Genomic DNA, 26,642 nt, shown 5'->3' with positions numbered 1-26,642 from the left:
TCAGATTATCTTGCTACAATTCTCTATGCAGGAAGTACAGAGAAGGGGGAAAGAAAATGTTTAGAGTTAAAGAGGAAGACAAGAAAAAGTACTGCTGAGATAAAAAAAAAATTGTTATTCTCTTTTGTGAATTAGGAAATATGAATCATGGAGGGGAAGCTCAATAAAGCAAAAAGAAAAGAAATAACTGAGAAGCAAAAAGGAGAGGATGAAGTCCTAGGAGTAATCTGCAATTTGATTTCTCTAACTACAGTTAATAGAAATCACAATTAAATTGCTGAATGGTGTTTTCATTTCTCCTTCTAGGGTATTTTATTTCAAAAGAATTATTCTTCCATAGTAATGATGTCATCCTTTCCTAACATCACTTCAACTTCTCTATTCTTTTTCCTGACGGGAAAACATCTCCAGGTCTTGAAGCTACCCACACCTGGACCTTCATCCTCTTCTGCTATCTGTACATGACTTCCCTCTCTGGGAATGCTTTAATCCTGTTTTTCACCATCACCAGGTCAAGTCTCCATGCACCTATGTACTATTTCCTCTCTATGCTCTCAACCACTGACTTGGGCTTGTATATTTCAACGTTGGTCACTATGTTGGGTATATTCTGGTTCAGTGCAAGACAAATCAGTTTCCATGCCTGTGTTGCCCAGACACTCTTCATTCAACTCTTTACTGTCATGGAGTCCTCAGTGCTCCTGGCAATGGCCTTTGACCACTTCATTGCCATTTGTAACCCACTGAGCTATGCTGCCATCTTAACTGATTCCAGAATTGTCAAAGTATGGTTTGCCGTCCTTGTCAGGGTAACAGTGATCCTAGTGCCTCTGGTCCCACTTCTTAAACGTTTATCCTTCTGCCAAAGCCATGTGCTTCCTCATTCTTATTGTTTCCATCCTGATATAATCTGGCTTCATGTTCTGACAATAAGATCAACAGTGTTTTCGGACTTACTGCCCTTGTAGTTACTGTGGGAGTGGACTCCACCTTTATTTTTCTCTCCTATATTCTGATTATTAAGACTATCCTAAGCATTGCTTCCCTAGAGGACTGGCATAAAGACTTTAGCACTTGTATTTCCCACATAGGTTCTGTGGCCATCTTCTACATTCCTCTCATTAGCTTGTGCTTTGTCCATAGGTTTGGGAAAAAGGCGCCTCCTTATGTTACACATTCTTATGGTTAATGTGTGTTTGCTTCTTCCACCAATGATGAATCCTATTATTTACAGTGTAAAAACCAAGCAGATCCGTAGGGCCATTAAAAAAGTCCTCTTTCCCAAGTGATTTGAGGTTTGACTCTAATATCTTTTTAATAAAATCTACTCCTTAGCTATCATTTCCAAGACCTAGTGTTTAATCAGTATGCTTTCATTAGTGACCTGAAACCAAAAAAACTAGAAAGTTGGGTAGGATGGGTAGGAGATGCAATTTGACAGAAATTTATTTTTTATCTTCAATAGAACTATTACTAATCTACTCTTTAAAAATAAGCAATAAAATATCTTAATATTATGGATATAATATAATATAATATCCCAATAATATCCTAATATTATGGGATATATATATGTATATGTTTATTTATTCTGAGGCGGGGGGGAGGGAGAGGGAGAGAGAGACAGAGAGAGAGAGAGAGAGAGAGAGAGAGAGAGAGAGAATCCCAAGCACGCTCCACACTGTCAGCACCGAGCCTGATATGGGGCTCAAACTCATGAACCATGAGATCATGACCTGAGCCAAAATGAAGAGTCAGATGCTCAACCGACTGAGCCATCCAGGTGCACCTGGGTATTATATATATTAATATAAATTTCTGAAAGCATGAATGAAAATAGGTAACATGAATGCTTTGCCCATTATTTGCCTCCAAAATTATACTTAAAACTGTAACATATCTTTCTGTCTCATTTTGTTTTTTTAAAGTGTACATAATAAAAAGTTTTGCTTAATCTTCAATTAAACCCTGCTATTATCCTTTTTTTATATTTTTAAAAAATGTTTATCTATTTATTTTGTGAGAGAGAGAGAGTACGAGCAGGGGAGGGGCAGAGAGAGAGAGAGAGAGAGAGAGAGAATTTCAAGCAGGCTCCACACCATCAGCACAGAGCCCAACACGGGGCTTGATCTCACAAACCATGAGATCATGACCTCAGCTGAAATCAAGAGTCCAACGCTTAACTGACTGAGCCACCCATGCACCCCTATCTATTATTCTTATATATAATTTAACCACCATTGATTCATTCTTTCATTTACTGGGTGTCTCCTATTGCCAGACACTGCACAATATGATAGGGTGGCAGAGACAAACAACAAGATATTATCATAATTAGTGAAATATGTAGATATAAAGCAACCAATCAAAATCTGATGTACTATGTGATATGTGACAATATGTAAGCAAAATGATTAATGGAATGTGTAAGAATAATATATTCTTAGCAATGTTGTTGCTATTTTCCAAGCTGGGAAGATCAAGATACCATCAAAATGTGCTCTTCAAACTGTAAAGTCAAGGGGTACCTGGGTGGCTCAGTCAGTTAAGCCTCTGACTCTTGACTTTGGCTCAAGTCATGATCTCACAGTGGTGGGATCGAGCCCCCTGTGGGGTTCCACACAGAGCTTGGAGCCTGCTTGGGTCTCTCTCTCTCTCCCTTTCTCTCTGCCCCCCCCCAACTCATGTTTTCTCTCAATAAATAAATACATAAACAAACAAACATTTTTTAAAAAACTATAAACTAAAGAACTAGAAAGATCAATTTTCAGAATAGCAGAAAGATCAAGCCCAGCACTGGGCTGCACACTGGGCAGGAAGCCTATTACAAAAAAAAAAAAAAAAAAAAAAGGGAAGAATGGTAACATGAGGAAATCTGTGGATAGTTTCCCCAGGGAAACAACTGTAAATCGTGAAAATTATATATAGACATGGGTGTAAACATTTAAATTCTCTGAAAATTGCCCTAAGTGCATACAGCAGAAGAACTGTTCAAGAAAATCTATTAAATTACTGTAAGAACAGTGGGAGTCTGTGGCCCTTGAATAGGAGCCAGCATTTGCCCCTCCCTTCCCCCACAGTACAGCATATTGATAGCTCCACTCCGTGTAGCTAAGGACATAGGGCTTCCTTCCCCAGCCCCAGCCCCACCCCCATCTTCACCAGTTGTCAGTCTAAGGCTACGATATCTCCTGGAAAGGGCAGACCACCATATTCCTCATTCTTTTCACCTCAGCTCCAACTGTGGAAGCTAAATTCCAGGTGAATGCAGTCAAGAGGTCAGTGGCTGTCTTCATGCACTCAGCCATAGTCATACTGCAGAAGCTCTATCCCAGGCATGGCAGCCAGAGAATACTGGGGCCTCAATCACTCTTTCCCTAGCTCTATGATAGAAGGAAACTGGAAGCTACTAAAAGGATGAGTATCCCAGCATGTTTGCTTGTGATTCCTGTCAATGCCACACAACAACGCCAATATCACTGGTTCTTCCTTCTAGTTTTATTTCTTCCCAATACTCCCAGCAAAATCTCATCACGCTTCTTCAGAAGAAACAGAACCAGACATCAGTGGGGTGTGTCTCAGGGGTCTGAGTCTCAGGTCCATGAGGGGCCCTCCTCTGTGCTCCTGAAGCATCAGCTACAGCTACGAAGTGCCTCTTCACAGGGGTGTGAGTCTTGGATCTATGTGGTCTGTTCTCTTGGCTCCTGAGGTACTACAATCAACAGGACAGCACCTTTTCATAAGGGGTCTGAGTGTCAGTTCGGGGAAGACCTTCACCATGCTTCTAAGTTTTCAATACTTCAAACTCCTATCTTTGTTCTCACAGACATAAAGGTGGAAGTGATACCCTGCAGTTACTATCTCTATTATTTCTGTATTCCCTTTGTGCCTTCAGTCCACCTATACTTGTTTATCTTGGATTAAATACTCCCAGTGTTAACCACTGGTACAACTTCTGTCTTCCTATCCAGAACATGATTAACATACCCACTTTAATCTTCTTGAAGAGAAAGCCCAAACATAGCATCACAAATCCAAACAGATTAAAATATCTCTGCATCTGGTTCCTGGTACTCTTGAGATTATATTTGCCAAAAACAAAAACAGATTTATTAAGCATTAAGCATGACATTAGTACTTCTGCAAAAACCATACAGACTGAAGTTGAAGTAAGAAGAGTTATTTTTCATAGGATGTTTGTGCTATAAATATTTCCTGAAGATCTAGGGGAAAGTAAGAATATCTGACCAAAAAGTTCAGGTTACTGACGAAGCAATAAAACATGTATTGATGATAATACTAGCTATTATATTAAAGGTTATGGAAGTCAGAGGCAGAGAAAAAGTAAAATATTTGGAATGATTCCATAACCATGGGCAATGCCAGTTTTATGTGCCAGATTTAGATAATAAAATTCAGTAACAAGCTATTGTTAACACACTTTTTATTCCCACCTATTTTTTTTATTTTTTTTAATGTTTATTTATTTTTGAGACAGAGAGAGACAGAGCATGAGCGGGGGAGGGTCACAGAGATGGAGACACAGAATCTGAAACAGGCTCCAGGCTCTGAGCTGTCAGCACAGAGCCCGACGTGGGGCTCAAACTCACGGACCGCGAGATCACGACCTGAGCTGAAGTCAGACACTTAACCGACTGAGCCACCCAGGAGCCCCTCCCACCTTCTTCTTTAAAGCAAACAAAAAAAACAACTCCACATTTGAAATCCAAACTGGGTCATTCTGGTTATCTCAGTAATTGAACATCTTTCATCTTAAATGAACAAATTTTAATATCATTGTGGCTGAGGAAATAATAGGTAGACAATTTTAGCCTAAATTTCTCTCTTAGCCCATGGTCTTCTTATTTAAAACTAAAGTGATCTTTTGGGATGTTGTTATCCCAAGCACGAGTCTCAGCATTTTAACTTCTATCAGTGGCATTTTACTCATCTATACAATAACAAAGAATAGAAAACATTGAAAAACCCATCTATTCTTTTGTTGCACTGGGATGGAGAACTTTCAGCACAGCTCTGCGTATCTGTTTGGTCTTCACACTGTAGATGATGGGGTTCAGCACAGGGGGATTAACAGGTAGGTATTGGCAACCAGGATATGTACATAAGGTGGGGCCCATTTCCCAAATCTGTGAACAAAGGACAGACTAATCAATGGAATATAGAATACAGCAACAGCCCCAATATGGGAGATACATGTGCTGAAGGCTTTCTTCCTCTCTTTCAAAGATGCAATGCTGAAGACAGTCTTAACGATTAACAAGTTAGAAAAAATAATGAAGACCGAGTCTACCCCAGCAGTGGTGATCAGGGCTGTGAACCCCACTGCGCTATTGATCCTGGTGTCTGTGCACGAGAGCTTCATCACATCAGGGTAGAAGCAGTAGGAGTGGTGGAGCACATGGCTGTGGCAAAAGGGCAATCGTTTAAGAAGCAACACCATAGGAGTCTGGATTAGTGCCCCCTGGTGATGATTGCTATTCCAATCTGTGCTATTTTAAGCTCAGTTAAGATAGAAGCATATCTAAGAGGATTAGAGATGGCCACAAAACGATCGAAGGCCATGGCCAACAGCACTGAAGACTCCATGACAATGTAAAGTTGAATGAAGAACATCTGTGACAGGCAGGCATTAAAGCTGATCTCCCTGGCATCAAACCAGAATATACCCAACATGGTGACCAGGGTAGATATGGACAGGCCGAGGTCAGTGGTGGGCAGCATGGAGAGGAAATAATACACGGGTTCATGGAGGCTGGGCTGAGTGACAATGGCAAAGAGAATCAGGCTGTTTCCCGAGAGGGTGGTTATGTAGAGAAAGCAGAAGCGAATGGAGATCCAGGTGTGGAAGACTTCCAACACAGAAACATCAGTTAGTAGGAAAATGATGGACATAGCTGTGGTATTCTGGAAAGTTGACATGTTGAACTCAAACTGCAGAATCTTATCATGAATAGCTTGCAATGATCAATTGCATTTCTTTATAATGAATTCAACCTGAAATTAATTATTTCACCAGGTAAACATTTATAAGAGATAGTATCTATATTATAGAAAGAGCTTATGAAGATTGGTTAAAAAATAAAGAAAACTAAGGCCACATCTAATAGAGAAGCAGAAAACAGGAAATGAACAATTATGTGAGGATATAGAATTTGTATATAAACAAATCCAGCAATGATCCATCTTATTTAAATTCAGTGCCTTTTAAGTGGATTGCACCCATCACTTGCTTTATGTGGTAGGCAGTCAAGAAATATTTTTTGAGAGGTGCCTGGGTGGGTCATTTGGTTAAGTGGCCGAGGTCAGCTCAGGTCATGATCTCACGGTCCGTGAGTTCAATCACATGTCAGGCTCTGTGCTGACAGCTCAGAGCCTGGAGCCTGCTTCAGATTGTGTCTCCCTCTCTCTGCCCCTCCCCCACTCACACTCAATCTCTCTAAAAAATATACATTAAAAAAAGAAATATTTTTTGAAATGTATATGTTGTGTTGTATGAAATCTTAGATAAACAACAAACAGTATATACAGGGATTCTGATATAATAAATAAAGTAAGTTGGCTTCTGGGGGCCAAAAAAAGGAATGCTCTCATCTCCTGGATACTTTCTTTCAATCAAGTTGAATATCTCCAAACATAAAAATAGCCAACATTTTTTTGGGGTGCCTGGGTGGCTCTGTCAGTTAAGCGGCCGACTTCGGCTCAGGTCATGATCTCACGGTCCATGAATTCAAGCCCTGTGTCGGGCTCTGTGCTGACAGTTCAGAGCCTAGAGCCCGCTTCGGATTCTGTGTCTCCCTCTCTCTGACCCTCCCCCATTCATGTTCTGTCTTTGTCTCAAAAATAAATAAACCCTAAAAAAAACTTAAAAAAAATAGCCTACGTTTTTTGAGCCCCTACTATCTGTTAGTAGTTGTGAAAATATTCTGTATGAACTACAGTTTCTTTGCAATACCATAACTTGAACTGTACCTAATTAACTTTTGTACTACATACCTAGTGTAAGCCATCAAGACAATTACAAACAGAACTGTTTGAATATAGAGGGTCTCAAAGTAAGTACTGTGGACATTTTGATGTTACAAATTTTTATTTGGCATCCCAAATCAATTTTTTGGGCTGCATATTCTATTTTTTGATGCATTCAAGCATTGACTGATATATTTATTGGCTAAGATACCCACACGATAAGATATTAAATATGTGTGCCTGAACTTTCCATCCCTAAACTAATAATGATATGCATACTCCATAGAATTATTACCAGGATTAAATTAATTAATATATATGAAAAACTAAGGAGGGTACTTCACTGTGATGTAAAAGTTCAACAAATATTAGCTGTTATATTTTTTTAATTAAACTTAAAATATTATATAATCATTTCTTTTCCTTCCTTTCCCACATCTATTTGCATACCCCTCCCACTTATTCACAGGTCTTGTCTTCTTAGCTGAGACAAAAGGTGAAAATATTATCTAAGTCTGACTTGGGCAATGCCTACTGCTTAATATCTTCTTTATGTGGTCCCTTCTTCCTCCACAGCTATGATTTTTCTTCTACATTCTTTCCTGATTCAGAAGAAAAACTATTGCTCACTTCCAAAGACAACCCTACCATGTAAGCCCCTAAATGAATTCTGGATATTAGTATAGTTTAACATTAAATTACTGAGTGCATGTGGGGTCCCTGGGTGGCTCAGTGTGTTAAGTGACCGACTCTTGATTTTGGTTCAGGTCATGATCTCAGGGTCATGAGCCCAGCATGGAGCCTGTGTAAGATTTTCTCTCTCTCCCTCTATTGCTCCTGTGCTCACTCTCTCGAAAGAAAGAAAGAGAGAAAGAAAGAATGAACTGAGTGCAGGCTGTAATCCACTAGATGGATACAGAACCAAATTAAACATGGTACCAGCCCTCAAGGATATTTAGGAAAGGATAAGATACTTATGAAAACAAACATGTAAACGGACAAATAAAATGCAGTGTGATATATAAAATAATGGGTTTGTGTTTAAAACACACTGGTTGAATGTATTAGAAAGTCTTATGGGGGAAGGATCAAGAGAGGCTACTTTGAGAATATAAAGAACACTTGTGCAGGGGATGCTAGGTAAAAATCACCATGAAGATACTCTAAGCATGTCCAAGGTATGTTGTATTAGATAATTTACAAATGTCACTAAGACATGAGATATAAGGTGCTAAAAGTGTTTAAAGGTAGCAGGAGTCCAGTATGGAATTATTTTATCACCGTCAAAGGGTAAGGAATTTGGATGTTTTCTAAACACTGAAAACATAAAGAATACGTAGATGTCTTTCTGCACTGTGAAATAGCCCCACCAATTTTCCTTCTTTATTTTTATTAAAATTTGGACACTTTCATTTGTACCATTACCACCGTCTATAAATGTTTCAACTTCTTTCCCAACCTAAACATAACTCTGCCTCCTTCCTGTCGCATGTATCTCCTTCCCTTCACTAACAACTTATCGAATATTTGTCTTTCCTCATCTCCCTCTTAAATAGTTCACACCTATTCTTGAAATTTGCTTCTTTTTGTACTGAAGCATATCTGTTGGATTAGTGGTCTATTGCTGCATGAAAAACTAGCACAAATTCATGGTTCAAAACAAGAAATTCATTGACTCACATTTCAGCAAGTCCTAAGCAGAAGCAGAAGCATCAGGATCTCTGCTCAGGGTCTTACAAGGCTAAAATCAGGGTTTCAGCCAGGACTGTGTCCTCATCTTGAGGTCAGGGTCCGTTCCAGACGGATCCAGGTTGTTGGCGTTCTTTGTGGTATGGAATTGATGTCTCCACTTTCTGACTGGCCATTGACTGGAGGTTGCTCCCAGCTCCTAGAGACTACCCTCTACCCTCTGCCCAGTCATCTGGACCTCTCCCAACAGGCTACATCTTCCAACCCAGTAGAGGAGTCTCTCTGCTGGCTCCTGTCTCTTTTAAAGGCTCACATGATTAGGGCAGGCCCACCCAGCATAATCTCCCTTTTGGAAAACTCAAAGTCAAGCCATCACCAACCTCGCTGACATCTGCAAACTCTCTTTGCCATACGTACAACGTGACATATTCCATCACATCCATAGAACCGCGCACACTCAGGGGGTGGGTTTCATAGTGGACTATACTCATAGGGGACAGGAATCATGAGCACCTTTTTAGAATGCTGCCTGCCAAAACTGTCCAGGCCAACCAATCTATAAACTTTTATAGGTTTGGTTTCTAAAATGTCCTTTGATTGACCATCCTTATCCTCCACTTCTATCATCTCTATTTTACATAGTAGTCTCATTAGTTTTTGCAGGAACTACAGCTATATTCTCATAAGTAATTTCCCTGCCTTGAGTTTCAAGTGTTTACAAACTTTTTCCATATTGATGCCAGCATGATCTCTCAAAAATACAGCTTCTTGTCACTCTTCATACAGAACTCTTCCTTGTCTTCAGCACGAGGTTGAAACTCTTTCCTATCTTATTATAGCCATCAAGGATCTTCCCAATCTAACAAAAATCTACTTTTCCTGATACCCAACCTCTTCCCTCCCCCCAGGAACCTTTTGATATGATCAACCTGGGCCTTTCCTACTTCACCAAATTACCAAATATAGTAAGTTCTCTCACAGTGCTGTGCTTTGTTTAAGTCATGTACTTCCCATTCTTCTTTGAATAAGCCTAAATTCTTTGATTCATTAGATTCATTCTTAGATTCATTATTTTCTTTAGGAAGCATTTTATGGAATCACCTTCTCCATGTCAAGTCACAAGGAATTACTTCTTCCTCTGGAGTCATATTTTTATTTATTTATTCAACTAGAATAGTGTTAATTCCATTGCATGATCATAAATTACTTGAAAATATGCCTCTCTAACCGAAATCAGCTATGGGCAGGTAGACCATTATATTCCCTGTACCATGAACTGTACTGTGCAGTGTGGGAAGTCAATAGATATTTTTTGATAAAAATTAAATCCAAGGGTTGTATACTGACAAGGAATTCTGGAAATATATCAGGATCTTAACACATTACAGCCTTGTGGTATTTAATTTATGCTATTTGGCTTCAAATTACAGATGTGACTACTGGAAGCATCTCTGTGAACTCTGTCATTCCCACAAAAGGAAGCGTGTGTGTGTGTGTGTGTGTGTGTGTGTGTGTGTGTGTGCGCGCGCGCACATGTTGAGGCTTTTTTTAATGAAAGGTTTGTGCTGGCATTTTAAGGTAAACTTTTATGTGCCCCCCTCCACTTCTCAATAGTGATTTTCTTTTCTGTGAAAACAATATTCCAGGCCCATAGTAAGAACATGCAACAGCTCCCATGCAGGACTACCTTGAGTTAGCTCTCTCCTCTGATGCCAGAGAGTCACTAACATGGTTGTACGGTCAGGCAAACCTAGTTTCAAGTGTTGGCTCTGCCACCAACTAGCTGAGGTTCTCCAAATAAGCACTTTATATTAGGTTTTACTTCCGTAAAATTAAGTTTACCAATAGCATTCATTGTAAGGATCACTGAGATAGCATTTGTGAAGCATTTAATCTGCTAATGAGTACTGGGGAAGCACTTAACAATGGTAAATGAGAATGAGGTTGATGCTGGTGGTAGGTGGTTCCAGCATTGCCCGCTGCCCTTAGGCAATGATTTTGAAACGTACTCAACTAACCAAAAAACTCACAATTCAAGGACCTGCTAACAACTTGCTCCAAGAGTCAAGACAAATGGGCCACAGATCAACTGAACCCCATTGGCCAGGATATGATGTACCCAAATACTGATTTCAGGAAAAACCCTTCCACAGTTTTCCTGAGACACTCATGAGGGCTTTTTGCAGTTAATTAACTCTTCCTCATTCTAAAGGAAACCGGTGGGTGTGAAGCTTGATGTTTTCCCTAAGCGCACAGTGTTACTTACAAAGTATGGAGCTGTCTTCTTTCCTGTCCTCTTTGCCAGAAAGGGATTTGAGGAGCAGTGGAGGTTTTCTCCTCAGGTACAGGTAGCACATATAAGGAGCCATGACTCAGGCTTCATGAAATCTCCTAATCAGAAAACCCTAGTGGACTTTTCTGCAGCCCCCGAGTACCAAGTTTCCCAAGGGTTCATTCCACCTCACGACTCTCTTCCCTTTCTATCTCACTACATTTAGTTTTGTCATTTCCATGCATGGGCTGGTATTATAGTGCCTTGACCTTGCTAAATGTGAGTCTGTGAGTAAAAATTCCCAAACAAAACACCTGCCATATATGCACCAGCTCACTCCTGTCTCTACCTCTACCCCCACACACAGCAGATAAATGTATCTTCCTACAACATAAATTGGGTAAATTTGGTACACTTTTAAGATGGGTGAAGGGGAGTGGGAGACACGGGACTCCAGTTGTGGAATGAGTAAGTCACGGGAATAAAAGGCACAGCATACAGAATACAGTCAGCGATACTGTAATAGCAATGTAAGGGGACAAATAGCTATACTTATGGTGAACATAGCACAGTGTATATAAACTTGTGAAATCACTAAATTGTACATCTGAAACTAATGTAACATTGTGTGTCAACTATACTCAAAGAAAAAATATATATGGTTCTCTACCTTCAAAGTTCTCCATTTTTAAAACTTTTCCTGAGAATCCATGCAATTTGAATCTGTTATGTTTATACTTAGAAGTATACTCCTCAAGTATACTCCTTAGAAGTAATTGAATGTGTATTATATCTCCTCTGTTAAACAGTAAATTTCTAGGTGCTATATTTTCCTCTTCAGACTAAGAGTTTCCTGAGTTGTTGATATCCCCTTTAGTTAAGGTTCTTCCTGGCAAACAGAGAGATCACCATCAATAATTCCTCTTAGTATCTGCTTCAATGTTTTATCCAGTCTCGTTCAAAAGAAACAACTGTTTTAAACATTACTTGAATTTATATATGTTTAGTCAGATTATTACTCCTTAAAAATAGAAATTATGTCTTCATTTTTCACTGTTTCAACACCAGTACATTCCACAGCACTTGCCAAAATGAAAATGGCCAAAATATGTAAGAAAAATATTTGCAAAGTTATGTAAAAGTTGTTAATTCAGTAAGCATGTATTAAATTAGCTATTATTAATAAAGTACTATGCTTATATCTGTGCATGATAGATTAATTTGAAAGTTCAATGGCTGTTTTCAAAAAATTTTAAGTCAGTCAGGGAAGATGTCCCTAATTGCCTATAAGACAAAGATTTATTAATGGCACCTAGAAGAAGGAAAAGGCAACTACTAGGGGTGGGTGGAGAGCAGGTGAATATTTCAGTTATAGAGCACAAAACAATCAAAGACAAACAGCAAGATATTTATGGTATTTTTTTCAGAAGTGAAAACATCCCAGAAGAGTGTTATCTAACATGCCTGCTAACCTGGAGGTAGCTTGTTAAAATATAAATCCCCAGGCTCCATCTAAAGAATTTCTGATTAAGTAGTTCCAGGTTGGGGTTGAAGATATTAAGTTGTTCTGATGCCCTGGTTTTGAACCACAGTTAGTACAGCAATGGACAAAAGCAGGAAGTGGATGTCATATTATAAATTGGTGGTATGAAGACAGATTGTGAAGACCCATGGGGAAGCAGTTACAAGGGAAGATGAAGAACAAAAAAGTTACTGTGTTTTCAAGTGGGTGTTAAATGGAAATCAATTATTTCACTACCTGCAAAATTTTAAACACTCATTATTGAGCATTTTTAAATTTTTTTTTCAATGTTTATTTATTTTTGGGACAGAGAGAGACAGAGCATGAACGGGGGGGGGGGGGGGGGCAGAGAGAGAGGGAGACACAGAATCGGAAACAGGCTCCAGGCTCTGAGCCATCAGCCCAGAGCCTGACGTGGGGCTCGAACTCATGGGCCACGAGATCGTGACCTGGCTGAAGTCAGACGCTTAACCGACTGCGCCACCCAGGCGCCCCTATTGAGCATTTTTAAACTGCAGGAAAGTACACAGAAAATATAAACAAGCCAATCTCTAATTATCAGAAGACAAGTACTTTGACATTTGGAACATATCTATCCACACTTTTACAATGTATATGTGTGAGTGGATATGCAAGTGTATGTGTGTGTGTGTTCCCATGAAATATATACACAAACAGTGATACATACCCTGTAAACTAATCTATCTTTTCCCTTAATAATATATAAATTTATACCTATGTCAGTATTTAGCTGGTTGCATGAGAGTTTATATTTTATTTAACCAATACCCTAAAATAATTGTTTAAGCAGTTTCCAGATTTGCATTGCAACGAATAATGATATTTTGAACATCACAACACATCTTGGCCCACTTTCCCCCATTAGACACGTATTTTGAAGAATAAATCACTGGATATTACATAGTTAAAATTTTAATACATTTACCAAAGGGACCTGAATAACCCTTTTAAGAATTAAGTAAGTTTGATTTTTATTTGACTTCATGTTTTCTAGGCTTATTCATGTTCTGTGGCCATGAGTAGTCTATCTGGGGAAATAATAAGCATTACCAATAAATGGTTAGAATTACTGTAACTTAGACTTTCCTACTGAGGGAAATTATATCAAATATCCCTTGAATCATGCTGTACCTCAGAGGTTATAAGGCTGTTTAAACCCCAATTCATGACTTCATTTGTCCACTTTGTAGAAATATTTTACCTGTGGTCCTATTCTGTGCCAATGGAAGCATTTGTGACAAGGCCAAAGGTACACGAGACACAGTCCCTATCCCCAAGAATCTACATTCTTGAACTCACTAAATATGAAGCTATTGCATGATCAGAACAGAATGAAAGCATTTATAAATAGGCTTTTTCAATTCTGCACAGTGCCAGTCCTTTAAGACTCTAGGTTTTGAATCCCGGCCATGTGCCAAAGAAAAAATGCAGGGGAGTTGTGGCCCAGGGCCAGCTGACTGCCCTCACTATTCTGTGAGGGCTGCCTGAACAGTAGGGGTTGTAAGATCCCTGATCTGGGCAAGAGAGACTGGGGTGGTGCCATTTATCCCCAACATCAACGAGGTGCGACTTCAGAAAGAAACACAGCAGCCCCCAGTGAAGTGGACCGCCTTACACCAAGCCCTGCCCCTCTTGCCTGGCAGCTACTTAATTACTGGAGCAAGCGTCTCCTCCAGAGTAGGCCTCCGGAGTAGGCCTCTCCTCCAGAGCCAGCATAGCCAGCACCCCTCATGCACCAAGTGCACTGAAAATCACGCCTCAACACTACACTGAGAGTTCTTTTCTCCTTTTGTCTTCCTTTTTTTTTTTTTTTTTTTTTGGAATCAGGCTCATAGTTTCTTGTTTGTTTTATTCATTTCCTTTTTTTTTTTTAATTGGTCATTTTTATTGTTTTCTTTTTATTCTTTTTTCTTTTCTTCTGTTTTTTCCTTTCATTTTCTTTGGAATCAGCCTTATAATAGTTTTTTGATTCTCTGTTTGGTTTTTTGTTGTATTGTTCTCTTTCCTTTTCTCTTTTTATGGGATCAGGCTTTACTCCTTCCTCTTTTTTCCAGAGTTACTTCAGAAAGCAAATCAAAGCACGCCTAGTTAAAGGTCCAAACACTCCACCACTGCAAGCAAGGAGGAGCTCTGCAGAGGCCTGACCAGGGGGGGAAGAGCAGCCACAACACAACAGGGAGTGCACACAGCATGTACCAGAAACACTTCCTGAAGTGCCAAGCACTGAACAGTGTATGACCCCTTTTTAATACAGCAGTACTCTCTGGTATGAGAAACATATCAAGCTTTTAAAACAAATAATCCAAGGGTGACTGGGTGGCTCAGTCAGTTAAGCATCTGACTTCAGCTCAGGTCATGGTCTCACGGTCCATGAGTTCGAGCCTGGCGTCGGGCTCTGTGCTGACAGCTCAGAGCCTGGAGCTGCTTCAGATTTTGTGTCTCCCTCTCTCTCTGCCCCTCCCCCATTCACACTCTGTCTCTCAAAAATGAATAAATGTTAAAAAAAAATTTTTAAACAAATAATCCAGTGAAGAAATGGGCAGAAGACATGAATAGACACTTCTCCAAAGAAGACATCCAGACGGCTAACCGACACATGAAAAGATGCTCAACATCACTCATCATCAGAGAAATACAAATCAAGACCACAATGAGATGCCACCTTACACCTGTCAGAATGGCTAATATTAACAACTCAGTCAACAACAGATGTTGGTGAGGATGCAGAGAATAAGGATCTCTTTTGCATTGTTGGTGGGAATGCAAGCTGGTGCAGCCACTCTGGAAAACAGTATGGAGGTTCCTCAAAAAACTAAAAATGGAACTACCCTACAACCCAGCAATTGTACTGCTAGGTATTTATCCAAGGGATACAGGTGTGCTGTTTCAAAGGGACACATGCACCCTCATGTTTGTAGCAGCACTATCAATAATAACTAAAGTATGGAAAGAGCCCAAGTGTCCATCAACTGATGAATGGATAAAGAAGAGGTGTTATATATATATATATATATATATATATATATATATATATACACACACACACACACACACAGTGAAGTATTACTCAGCAGTCAAAAAGAATGAAATCTTGCCATTACAACAACGTGGATGGAACTGGAGTGTATTATGCTAAGCTAAATAAGTCAGAGAAACACAAATATCATATGATTTCACTCATATGTGGAATTTAAGAAACAAAATAGATAAACATAGGGGAAGGGAAGGAGAAATAAGATAAAAAGAGAGAGGGAGGCAAACCATAAGAGAGTCTTAAATACAGAGAACAAACCAAGAATTGCTAGAGGGGAGTTGGGTGGGAGATGAGCTAAATGGGTGATGGGTATTAGGAGGGCACTTGTTGGTATGAGCACTAGGTGTTATATATAAGTGATAAATCACTGGGCTCTACTCCTAACACTAATACTACACTGTAGGTTACCTAACTCTAATTTAAATAACTAAATAATATAATAATCAAATATGAGTTAGAGAGACTATGGGAAGAAAAGATAAAATAAAAAATTCTTAAATAATCTTAGAAAGGAATATTTTGAGCACTGCCTTACGAATTTGCTTGGTTTTCACACTGTAGATTATGGGATTCATCACAGGAGGGATGAGCAGATAAACATTGGCAATGAGAGTGTGCACAAGGGGAGGGGCTTGCTTCCCAAATCTATGCACCAGTGACAAGCTGATCATGGGAATGTAGAAGATGGTAACAGCACTTATGTGTGAGACACAGGTACCAAAGACCTTTTTCCGCTCCTCTGGGGAGGCCATGTTGAGCACAGAGTGGATGATCAGAACATAGGAAAGGAGGATAAACACAGAGTCTAGGCCAGCAGTTGATATGACAATGGCCAAACCAAATGCACTGTTGATCTTGGTGTCTGTGCATGAAAGCGTCATCACATCAGGGTGGAAACAATATGAATGGTGCAGAACATGGCCATGGCAGAAAGACAGACGCTTTAGGAGCAGGAGTAAAGGCACTAGAGCCGTTGTCCCCCTAATAACAATGGCAAAGCCCACTTTGATGATCCTTGAATTGGTTAAGATTGTGGCATATCTCAGTGGGTTACAGATGGCAGTGAAGCGATCAAAGGCCATCGCCAGGAGTACTGAGGACTCCATGAATGTGAAACCATGGATAAAGAACATTTGACCAATGCAGGCATCAAAACTAATTTCTCGAGCATTGAACCAGAAAATACCCAGCATGGTGACCAATGTGGAAAGGCATAGTCCTAGGTCCGTGAAAGATAGCATGGAGAGGAAATAGTACATGGGTTCATGGAGGCTCGACTCAGTGAAGATCACAAACAGGATCATGCCATTCCCAGAGATGGCAATGGCATAGAGACAACAAAAAGGGATGGAGAGCCAGGCATGGTAAGTTTCAAAGCCAGGGATGCCAGTAAGAAAGAAGACTGCAGGGTGGAAAATGCTCTGATTGAAGGATGGCATGATGAGTGAAGGAAGCAGATTTCCCTGAAGGAAAGGACCATACAAGTAGGCAAGGAAAATGTTTTCACTCTCGTCTACACATCATACAATCCAGGATCACTAGTGAGCCTTGTCTTGTTCTTCAATGGAAGTGCAAACCCAGTTATCCTTTTCTTAGATTTGGAGTCCATCTTGGGTGAACTAAGGAAAGAGACACAACACTAAATCATATACAAGGACACCTGGGTTTTAGCAAGAGTAACATGTTATATCTAGGCTTCAGTACATTTTCACATACATGTGTAAAAAAGGAGGTTAGAGTAGATAACAGTAACATATTTTCCAGTTTTATGATTCCGTGTACATGGACAGATAGGATATTTCTGTGCAACTCTGGGACAATACAAAAGCCAATTCATCCTGCTTTTCTTCACTTCTCTTTTCCCCTTAAGAGGTCCATTAAGGCTTAAAAGTCCTACGGCACCTGGTTGGCTCAGTTGGTTGAGCTCCTGACTTCAGCTCATGTCTTGCAGTTTATGGGTTCGAGTCCCACATTGAGCTCACTGCTGTCAGCACAGAACCCACTTTGGATCCTCTGCCCACCTCTCTATGTCCCTCTCCCACTTGCACGCGCTCTCTCTCTCTCTCTCAAAAATAAATAAACATTAAAAAAAAAAAGATAAGTCCTTATGCATCCAAATAAAAGAGGATCATAAAGACAATATTAAATGTTTTCTAATACCACTGATTAAATAGCACAATGGCTATTGATAAAAACTAAATATTATTGAAGAGCAAATTCAATCTGGCAAATAGACTGCAATGGGTGATAACTGATAAAGCGTTTCATTGTATAGGTAGTAGCCTTGAATCGGATATTGTTTAAGGGAAATTCTCCCTGAAGAAATATGGCCCAAAGTTAACCTTACAAGAACAAAGGAACTAATTTCAAGCTAAGACATAACAATTAGAGAGGAATTACCTGATTATGATTCTTAATATTCCATTATTGTGAAAGGATAAGAAAATGAATGGAGATTTTGGTGGGTGTGGTCCCTTAGTAACTGTCATGAATCTGGGTTAATCTCCATTCAGGTGAAGGATGATGACATGTTCACCCACATCAAGAAATCTGTAGGATTAAAGAAGTTCCTCTATAGTGATTCTTGTCCTAAGTGTTCTCACACCCTATTTTATCTACAGAAATAATACTTGGTTTTTAAGGTACGTGCTCCTTTTTTACTCATTCACATGTGTATTCACTCAACAAATATTTAAATATCTACAAAATTCCAGCATGTGCAATTAGAATTACATCTGGTACCACAAGAAGGCCTGTCCATGACTCTGGGAAAGAAAATATCAAAGTGTATATAAGTCAACTTGGTAAGTTTCATTCCAACTCTATTAACAGGCAGTGGCTTTGACTAGAATGGGGATAATTCATTACATGAAGTGTGATGAAGAGGGCATTTGAAGAGAAGAAAAGAGAAAAATGTTCAATATAGGAAGGCTCTTAAGAACTCAAACACAAAAAAATAATGTCTAGAAAATCTGAATTGAGGGGCAATGTATAACAAAATAAAATCCATTGGTTGGTTTCAATGCTTGTACATCAGTTGGAAGACAAATCTCACTTTTTCACCTGTGACTTACATGCAAGAATTAGAATATGTACTTAACTTGCTTTGCCAAAAAAGTGACTCCTGCGTTGTCTAACTGGTGGCTGGTTTAAAGTCCTAGGAACAGTGAAGGAGGTCAGAGGAAAGAGCCCTGGGGAATAGCAGTATTTTCAAAAAGGAAGAAGTCTACTGATGAGACTGGAGAGGCGTGCCACTCAGCTGAAAATAAACCCCCAGGAAAACACAAGGCCCTCGTCAGTTTTTCTCAGACCTCTGATCTCAGAGCCAGGAAAAATGCCTGGCACAACAGTTTCTAAGAGTATCTGTTCAATGAATGAATTCGTTATATCTGGTAATAGTAATAAACCCTAGACCCTTAATATCAGGCATATATTGTGATTCCTGATAGATACCCCTTCAAATTAGTAATAAAGTTCATGTAACCATATTGGCATATATTAAAATGGGAGATCAACACTTTTTCTGATTAATCTAGTATTCATCCTACCAGATATATTTCTATACAAAGATAGACCTGGTGATAAAAAAAATTTTTCTGAATTTGTAAGGACCTTTAAATAATAACCTCTTTATTTTAAAGATGAGGAAACAGGCTCTCACATTAATGTTCTTTGTATTAGAGTTAAATAAATTAAGAGACCCCAAAGGATTATCTAAGTATCCAAACTAGCCTTCTCTTTAGTAACAACACTGATAATGTATTAAATGCCTACTATGTAACAATTTACTTCATTATATCTCTTTCTCTGAATCCTCTTTCCACTGCTTTGCATGCTTCCTCTGGTCTCCTTTTTGAATCAAAGGAAAACAGAGTGGGACTATTCCAATGCAGGGAACTCCATTAGTGAAGCTTGTGGGAAAATAATAGCTTTTTTTCCTTTTAATTCTATGATTCTTAACCCTCCTTTGGTCCTCTTGCACTAAAACTAATGAGCAAATATTAAATAACTATTCATGGGAAGGTATACTTAAATGTCTCTTTCTCCCCAGTGGAGAATTCTTCCAAGACAAGGGCCATGACTTACAAATCCTTGTAACCAGACTACCAAGAACATATAAATAGACTGCCCCCACTATAAAGCTTTGCATTCATCACTATCACAACATGCCCTGGGTCTTATGAGCTCCTTTTATAGATGAGAAAACTGAAGCTAAAATTAGAAAACCAAGGCTCGAAGGAATCATGTTACTTTCTCACATTTATACAACATGACAATGGCAGATCTAAAAATTAAACTCTATTCTCTCTGACTTCAAATGCCATGCTTTGCCATTACTTATTTAAAAGGAATTTAATTTTTAAAATATGTTCAATGATGAACACATGCTCATAGCTTCATGACTTTAATGTATATTTTATTATATCAATTGTTTTTAAATTGATATATGAATATATATAGTATATGAATTTGTCAAATATATACTACTAAGTTCACCAATTTTCTCTGAACTGTTGGTTTTATAAACTATCTTAAGATTGTAGAGTCCTTGATGTATTCAGAAAAGATTTCAATGCACTAAAACACTGACCTTATGCAAAGGAGAAGTCATTTGCTCTTACCCTCTGCTCTTTGAAGAGTCATCCCACACAGCAGCAGAGAGTCTTTTAAAGCCAGAGAGAGAGAGATTATCTCAACCTTAAAACCTTATGGGCAGAAAGATGCTTCTGTCCCAAGGCTAGGAAAACACTCCCTGACCAGTCCTGCCCCATTAAGCCATCTCCAAAGAGGTTCTCTTTTGCCAAGAGAACTCAAACAGAATACTCAGGTATCAGACCTCAGAAAAGCAGGCTTTACAAAGGGCTCAGAAGCTGCCTGGTGAGAGTTATTTTCCCAACAGAAAATCAAATCCCTAGTAGAGAATTATACACCTGTGTCCTGCTAACCCTTTGTGCCCTGAAAGACCACAAAGAGCAATTTCTTTGTATGCAGCTTCATTCTTAATTCGCCAAAGAAATATCTTGGAGATTCCAGGATTCCAGTTCATTCAAGAGTGTTTTGACCCCCAGACAGCTGTTAAGTCAAAACAAAGCTTTCATAGAGTAAAAGTAAGGGAGAAGGGGTGTTAATGGATCACCCGTGAGTTTGCTTACCAGTCATTTGCCAGTATTGCAGCAATCATAACACATAGATAACACAGGTAGGAGAGGAGGGGTGAATAACTGTATTCACTGAGGCCACTGCAATGTTATCTGGTTCAGAGCCCATGACTGTTCCTGAGCATTCTGAATATCTGGAGAGTTGTTCCTAACTTGTACACAGGCATACAAAATGATAACTTAAAAGAAAGTGATTCAGCAAAGAAGCATATGAAAAGATGCTCCATATCATATGTCATCAGGGTAATGCAAACTAAAATAATAATGATTCTAGAATTGCCAAAATCCAGAACACTGACAACACCAAATCCTGGAAGGAAGTGGAGCAACAAGAACTCCCATTCATGGCTGAAGGAATGGTCCAGAAAAATGTAAAATGGTCCAGCCACTTTAGAAGACAGTTTGGCAGTTTCTTACAAAACTGAACATATTCTTACTATACAATCCAGCAATTTCACTCCTTATATACCCAAAGGATTGAAAACTTATATCTACACAAAAATTGCATATGAATGTTTATTTTTTATTCATCATCGCCAGAAATTGGGAGCAATCAAGATGTCCCTTGCAAGCTTACAAAGGCACTATACTACTCTGATAACTGGTCTAAAACTGACACTAATACATTTATCCCTGTGGTAGAGACATTAACTATGTTTGACAGACAGCTTCTGTTAAAACTGTGGATATGGATACTCATTAATGGCCCTCAGACTTTGGTCATTAATACAGCCTTTTGACAATTGTGGGGACTGAGAGGGTTGGTAGTTTCAAGAACAGTAACTAATTAAACATACTTCTTGGCATAAAAAGCTATGCCAAGAGGGCACTGCCTTGCAAAGTTCTGCTATATGGAAAAAACGAATGAGGTATTCACTATCATTAGCATTGCTTACTTGTTCTGTGTAGTTTTTTTTTCCTTCTGTCACAAGATTCTAGATTCCTAGGAAAGTCTGGAAAGACATAGTTTTTTCCAGGAGTTCATCAAAAATCTGAAAATAAGCTACCCATTTGAGGTATCTTCAGGACTAATATAGAAACTTAGTCTTCCTGCAGAAAGCACTTTAACAGATGGGGCAGACATCCTCACAGCCCTGAATAAATTTGTCATGAAATGACTGAGACTCCATGGGAAAAATGCATAATTCAAACAGTTGTTTCCAAGATACAGAAGCAAAAGGGGGATACCCAGGCTATTACAGGGACATATACGTGAAAATCTTGCTGGTCACGCTAAGGATTCCAATCTAAAGAGCCTTGGTCCATGAACAGGGCTACAGGAGCTAGTATTCTGTTAGGAGAACTTCAGGTTGTTTTCTAGTGCAAACTGAGGGATTTAAACCATTCAACAGCCCAAGTTTAATGGTTAGTGGATACACAAACAGAGGGCATAATGACCCTCCTTCATTCTGTTGATAGAGTGTCTCTTCTAATTGGCGTGTCCCAAGGCTTGAATATTTTGAATACCTTCTCTGCATTCACCTATTCCTTTAGAGTTGACAAGCACTGGTTAAAATCAAAGTATTTAGAACCAGATAGCCAGGATCCAAAACTTAGCTCTGTCATCAAAAGTGTGACCATGGGATAATTATGCAACCACCTCCACTCAATTTCTTCAATTTTACATGGGGATAATAATTGTATCCGCTCCATAGATTTAGTTCATGTAATAAATAAAGTGACCCAATATTAATCTATAGAAAAGTCAGCATAGAACACTTTGTACTCACTCATAATAGGTTATTAACAATTGTCAATATTTATGATTATTGATTGTCATTACAATTATTTTTTTCATTAATATAGCAATTTTAATAAATTATTATTTAGTGACTGGTATGTGTCAGATACTATGCTCCAGATATCAAGAATTAAAAGGTGTAGTCTCTACCCTCAAGAGGTTCACATTTCTGACAGGTAAGACAGTCACTGTAGTAAAAGAAATCTGATAAGGACATCACCCTGCTTCCAATCCTCTGGCTTCACAGATCCCTGAGGAATCTGGCTTTGTAGGCCTTTTGGCTCTATCCTAAAAGCACTGTCTTTCCACCCTCTCTGCTTCAACCCTACTGAATTCATCTCCAACTCCCTAACCATGGGCCACTTTTGCTCACCTCTGAGCCTTGTTCTCCAAGGCAGTAGTAAGCTGTTTACTGATTCCTAAGTTCTGCCTCAAATGTAATTCAAAAAAGATTTTATTTTTTATTGACATAAAATTTACATTTACATTAAACTTAAAATAGCTATTTCTAAGACTTTATTATTTCAAAATTAAAGATAAATTAATGGTGGCTCAGTTGGTTGAGCATCTGACTTCAGCTCAGGTCATAATTTCATAGTTTTGGGGTTCGATCCCTGCATTGGGCTCTGTACTGACAGCTCAGAGCATGGACCCTGCTTCAGATTTTGTCTCCCTCTCTCTCTGCCCCTCCCCCCTTTGTACTCTGTCTCTTAAAACTAAATAAAACATTAAAAAAAATTTTAAGATAAATTAACGGAAGCCGAATAGTGTGGACTGTTTTATTTTCCTTTGTTTTTGTTTTATATTTGTGTTTATTTTTTAACTTCCCTGAATTACAGTTCTCCAATATTATGTTCAGTCTGCCTCTAGAATAAAACACCTGTTTTATTGACCATGTTGTTGACCATTCCTGCAACATTTCCCTAATTTGCTATTATTGCCTCTCCCTACCCTCTATGCTACTATCCTCAGCCCTAGCTTCTTTCAGGAAATCCTTATTTCCTCAGATCTCATTTTAGCTATTATATTTGATTAGCCTCCTTTGACTATAGGGCTAGGTCTCAACATCCATGTGATCTACATCAGTGCTTCTCAAACTTGAATGAGATACATGAGTCCCTTATGTATCTTGAAAAAAAATACATATTATGATTCAGTACATCTGATATCCTGCATTTCTCACAAGCTTTCAGGTGATGCTGATGCTATTGGTTCTTTAGTAGCAGAAATCTCTATTAATCTTCCTTCTTTAGAGTAACTATAACACAGTATTGTAACTCCCCACATACTTAATTTTATCCTCCACTAAATTCTTTAACATCTGGAGCAATATCCATTGTGTTCACTGTTATAACCTCAAATCTTGCTCAATAACAGACACATAGTATGCATACACTATTTTCGTAATGATAAATGAATGCATGAAGAATGTTGATGGAAGCGTGTATAAAACATGGTGGGAGCAGAGAAGAGTGGGATAAATAGGAATAATAGAAATAGCCAGAAGAAGGTGATAGAGGAAAGAAAGAGATACATTTATTTATTGACTAAAATTGAATCATTAATGTCGGCCATATCCACAGGGTAGAACTACTAATAATTCAACATGGCTGAATCCAGGAGAAGAGAATGAGACTTTCACCAGACCATGGAGGGCCAGTAGGAGTTGTAGGAGCTTCATATTTTTGGTAAATAGCAAACAGATCATTTCTAAGCACAATTACTGATGCAGCAACCAGTGTTTGTTATTATTATTATTCTTTCCTTGCTTTTTAAATTTGTTTCTATAATTTGGATACATTAGCCCTAGATTACCTGATTTGTCTCTGGCCTTTTGCTCCTGTCTAGGACTGTTTCTTTCAGAACCTACACTGCTTACTGCTTCAGGAAACTTCCAGCCCTGAATTCTGCTTTCCCATTTCCTGATTTAGGATGACCATCCATATCAGCTACTTCATGTGTGAATTTTAAAGCTTGTATCCTATGACTGGAGAAAATGCTTTACTTATTTCTATGTCATTGAGAATTTTTGTTACCTACATTTTTACTACTATGAATAATATCACAATAAATGTTCCTCTCTATAAAGCATTGTCCATATCTCTTATTTTTTCTTTGGATAAATTTCTAGGAAGAGAATCTTATGGACATTGTAAGCCAACAATGTACTGGAAAATACACTTTCACAAAGTTCTACTGTAAAACAGTATTTAGTCCATGATAACACAACAATATAACACTGTGCATTATAAGTTTTTTATAAAACTTTGCAAATAAAAATTTGCTAATTTGACAGGCAAGAATATTTTACTGCTTACTGTAGTAAATTCATTGGCACTCAATAAGTAGTTTTATTGCAAGTCCTTATGGCATTTTTTTTGTTTCTAATTCTGCTCTTCCTATTTGGATTAACAAGTTGGGAAAACATTTATATGCAGTAATGATGTCACAGACTGTGGTATTTCCCAGGTTCAATGGTATTGATATTGATATATTGATAACTACATACTCCTGGGGCTATGTGACTTCATTGAGAGGCATTCTGCTCAGACTTTTGGAAGGCTGAACTGAATTACCAGCTACTGTTCTGCTGGACTGGTGTAAGTGTAGGACAGCGAGATGGACCATACTTTGAAAATAGGTGTACAATGTGTGCCAGTGCTCTAACAGCAGGCACAATGGTTCCATGTGCATGCACCAAGCTCTGGCTCAGAATATACTATAATGTTATTATAACACTATTGCTATAAGAAAAAATAACATTCTTTTGGCCAGGGGATACATAAACATAAATATTCCCAAGTAGTTTCTGAGACTGATCGGAAAGCAGTCAATGCCCTAGAATTTGCCCAGCCTGGTAGAGAAAATGTTTCCAATGATCTCAAGAAGTTCAATGTGAGGAGATATAAAAGACTAACCTTCATACACAAAATATAAGCACACACAGGTGACAACATGTTAAAATCCAGTCTGGCACATACACATGCACACATGCTGTTAGGTTTAGAGCAATCTGAATTGGAATTAGTAGTCGATGAATGGTCATGTAAAGATTCTCTAGGGAATGAGTTTTAAAACCTGAAAGGGTCTCCAGTAGCCCAAGCTTTTAATAGTGGTTGTGACACTTATTAACTGAGAGACCTAAGTAAGTTGCTTAAATTCTCTAATCTTTGGTAACTGTATAAATCAAAATAATAATGGATTCTTCCATCAAATTTATTATCTTACAGTTGTGCAGACTGGAAGACTGACATGAGTCTCACGGAGCTAAAATCAAGGCATCAGCAGGACTACATTCTAGAGTGCATGTGGGAAAATCAATACCCTTGCCTTTTCTCCTTCTAGAGACTGACCACATTCCTTGGCTCATGGTCTCCCTCCCTCTGCCATCTTCAACGCCAGCAATAGTGGATCAAGTCCTTCTAATGCTGCCACCTCTCTGGTTCTCCACTTTTAAGGAATCTTGTGATTAGAATGAACCCACCAAGATAATCTAGGATAATGTCCTCATCTCATCTCTTCAACTTTAATCACATCTGCAAAATCTCTTCTGTCATGTAAAGGTAATGTATTCACAGGTTCCAGGCATTAGGAGATGGATATCTTTGGGGGCCATCATTTTTTCTACCACAAACATTTCATAATACCTTAGGCAGAGAATGCACAGTAAAATGTTGTTGTTATATTATAAAGAATGAAATATTTCAGGCCAAGATATTGTCTTGGTGAAACAGACTTGGTAGTAGAGAAAGATAAGGATAGAAGCAGAGAGAATGGTTAGGAAACTACTGAAATTATCCAAGTGAGAGATATCCAATTATCTGGTGCCTCAGAAGGGGGAGGAAATTTTGGAGGTGATGAAGAGTGATTACATTCCAGTTATAGTTTCAAAAGTATTAGGATTTGCAGGTTTATATGCAGAGTGTAAGAGACAGAAATCAAGGATGGAGTCGAAGACCTATATGCTCTAGAGTGGTCCAGAAATGGGGGGAACATATGAGAACCTAAAGGGGCCATAAGTAGAGAAGACAGACAGCCTATAGCAATCTGCAGGTACTCTATTTATTCAAGACTAAAGAGGGCAAATGTCACCTCATATCAAATTGCATCACTGGCCAGATCCATCACCCACATACTCAAATTCCTTAGTACAATCTAAGATCCACAAAATTTAAACACAAGTGGGAAGAAACCCAAATTACTGTTGTTAGTTTCCT

General features: G+C 38.7%; 1 protein-coding gene and 2 pseudogenes across 1 annotated transcript; 1 reads left to right on the top strand and 2 right to left on the bottom strand.

The window, feature by feature from the left end:
• The first annotated feature begins 345 nt into the window (after positions 1-345).
• LOC123600410 lies at positions 346-1,289 on the top strand (annotated as a pseudogene).
• Positions 1,290-4,899: 3,610 nt separating this feature from the next.
• Positions 4,900-6,070, bottom strand: LOC123602427 (annotated as a pseudogene).
• A 9,949-nt stretch (positions 6,071-16,019) lies between these two features.
• Positions 16,020-17,065, bottom strand: LOC123602426 (olfactory receptor 51F2-like). The gene has a single exon (XM_045486916.1). It carries the CDS (start codon positions 16,962-16,964, stop codon positions 16,020-16,022), a length of 945 nt encoding a protein of 314 aa, XP_045342872.1. The 5' UTR covers positions 16,965-17,065.
• Positions 17,066-26,642: the final 9,577 nt, after the last annotated feature.

Source organism: Leopardus geoffroyi, chromosome D1 (assembly GCF_018350155.1).
Source record: "Leopardus geoffroyi isolate Oge1 chromosome D1, O.geoffroyi_Oge1_pat1.0, whole genome shotgun sequence".
Lineage (NCBI taxonomy): Eukaryota > Metazoa > Chordata > Mammalia > Carnivora > Felidae > Leopardus > Leopardus geoffroyi.
Note: the sequence above shows the minus strand (reverse complement) of the source record. Positions and strands in the feature narration are given on the sequence as shown.

Bases quoted from the DNA above. Each gene is read 5' to 3' on its own strand.
- LOC123602426 (XM_045486916.1), bottom strand. From the start codon at position 16,964: ATGCCATCCTTCAATCAGAGCATTTTCCACCCTGCAGTCTTCTTTCTT.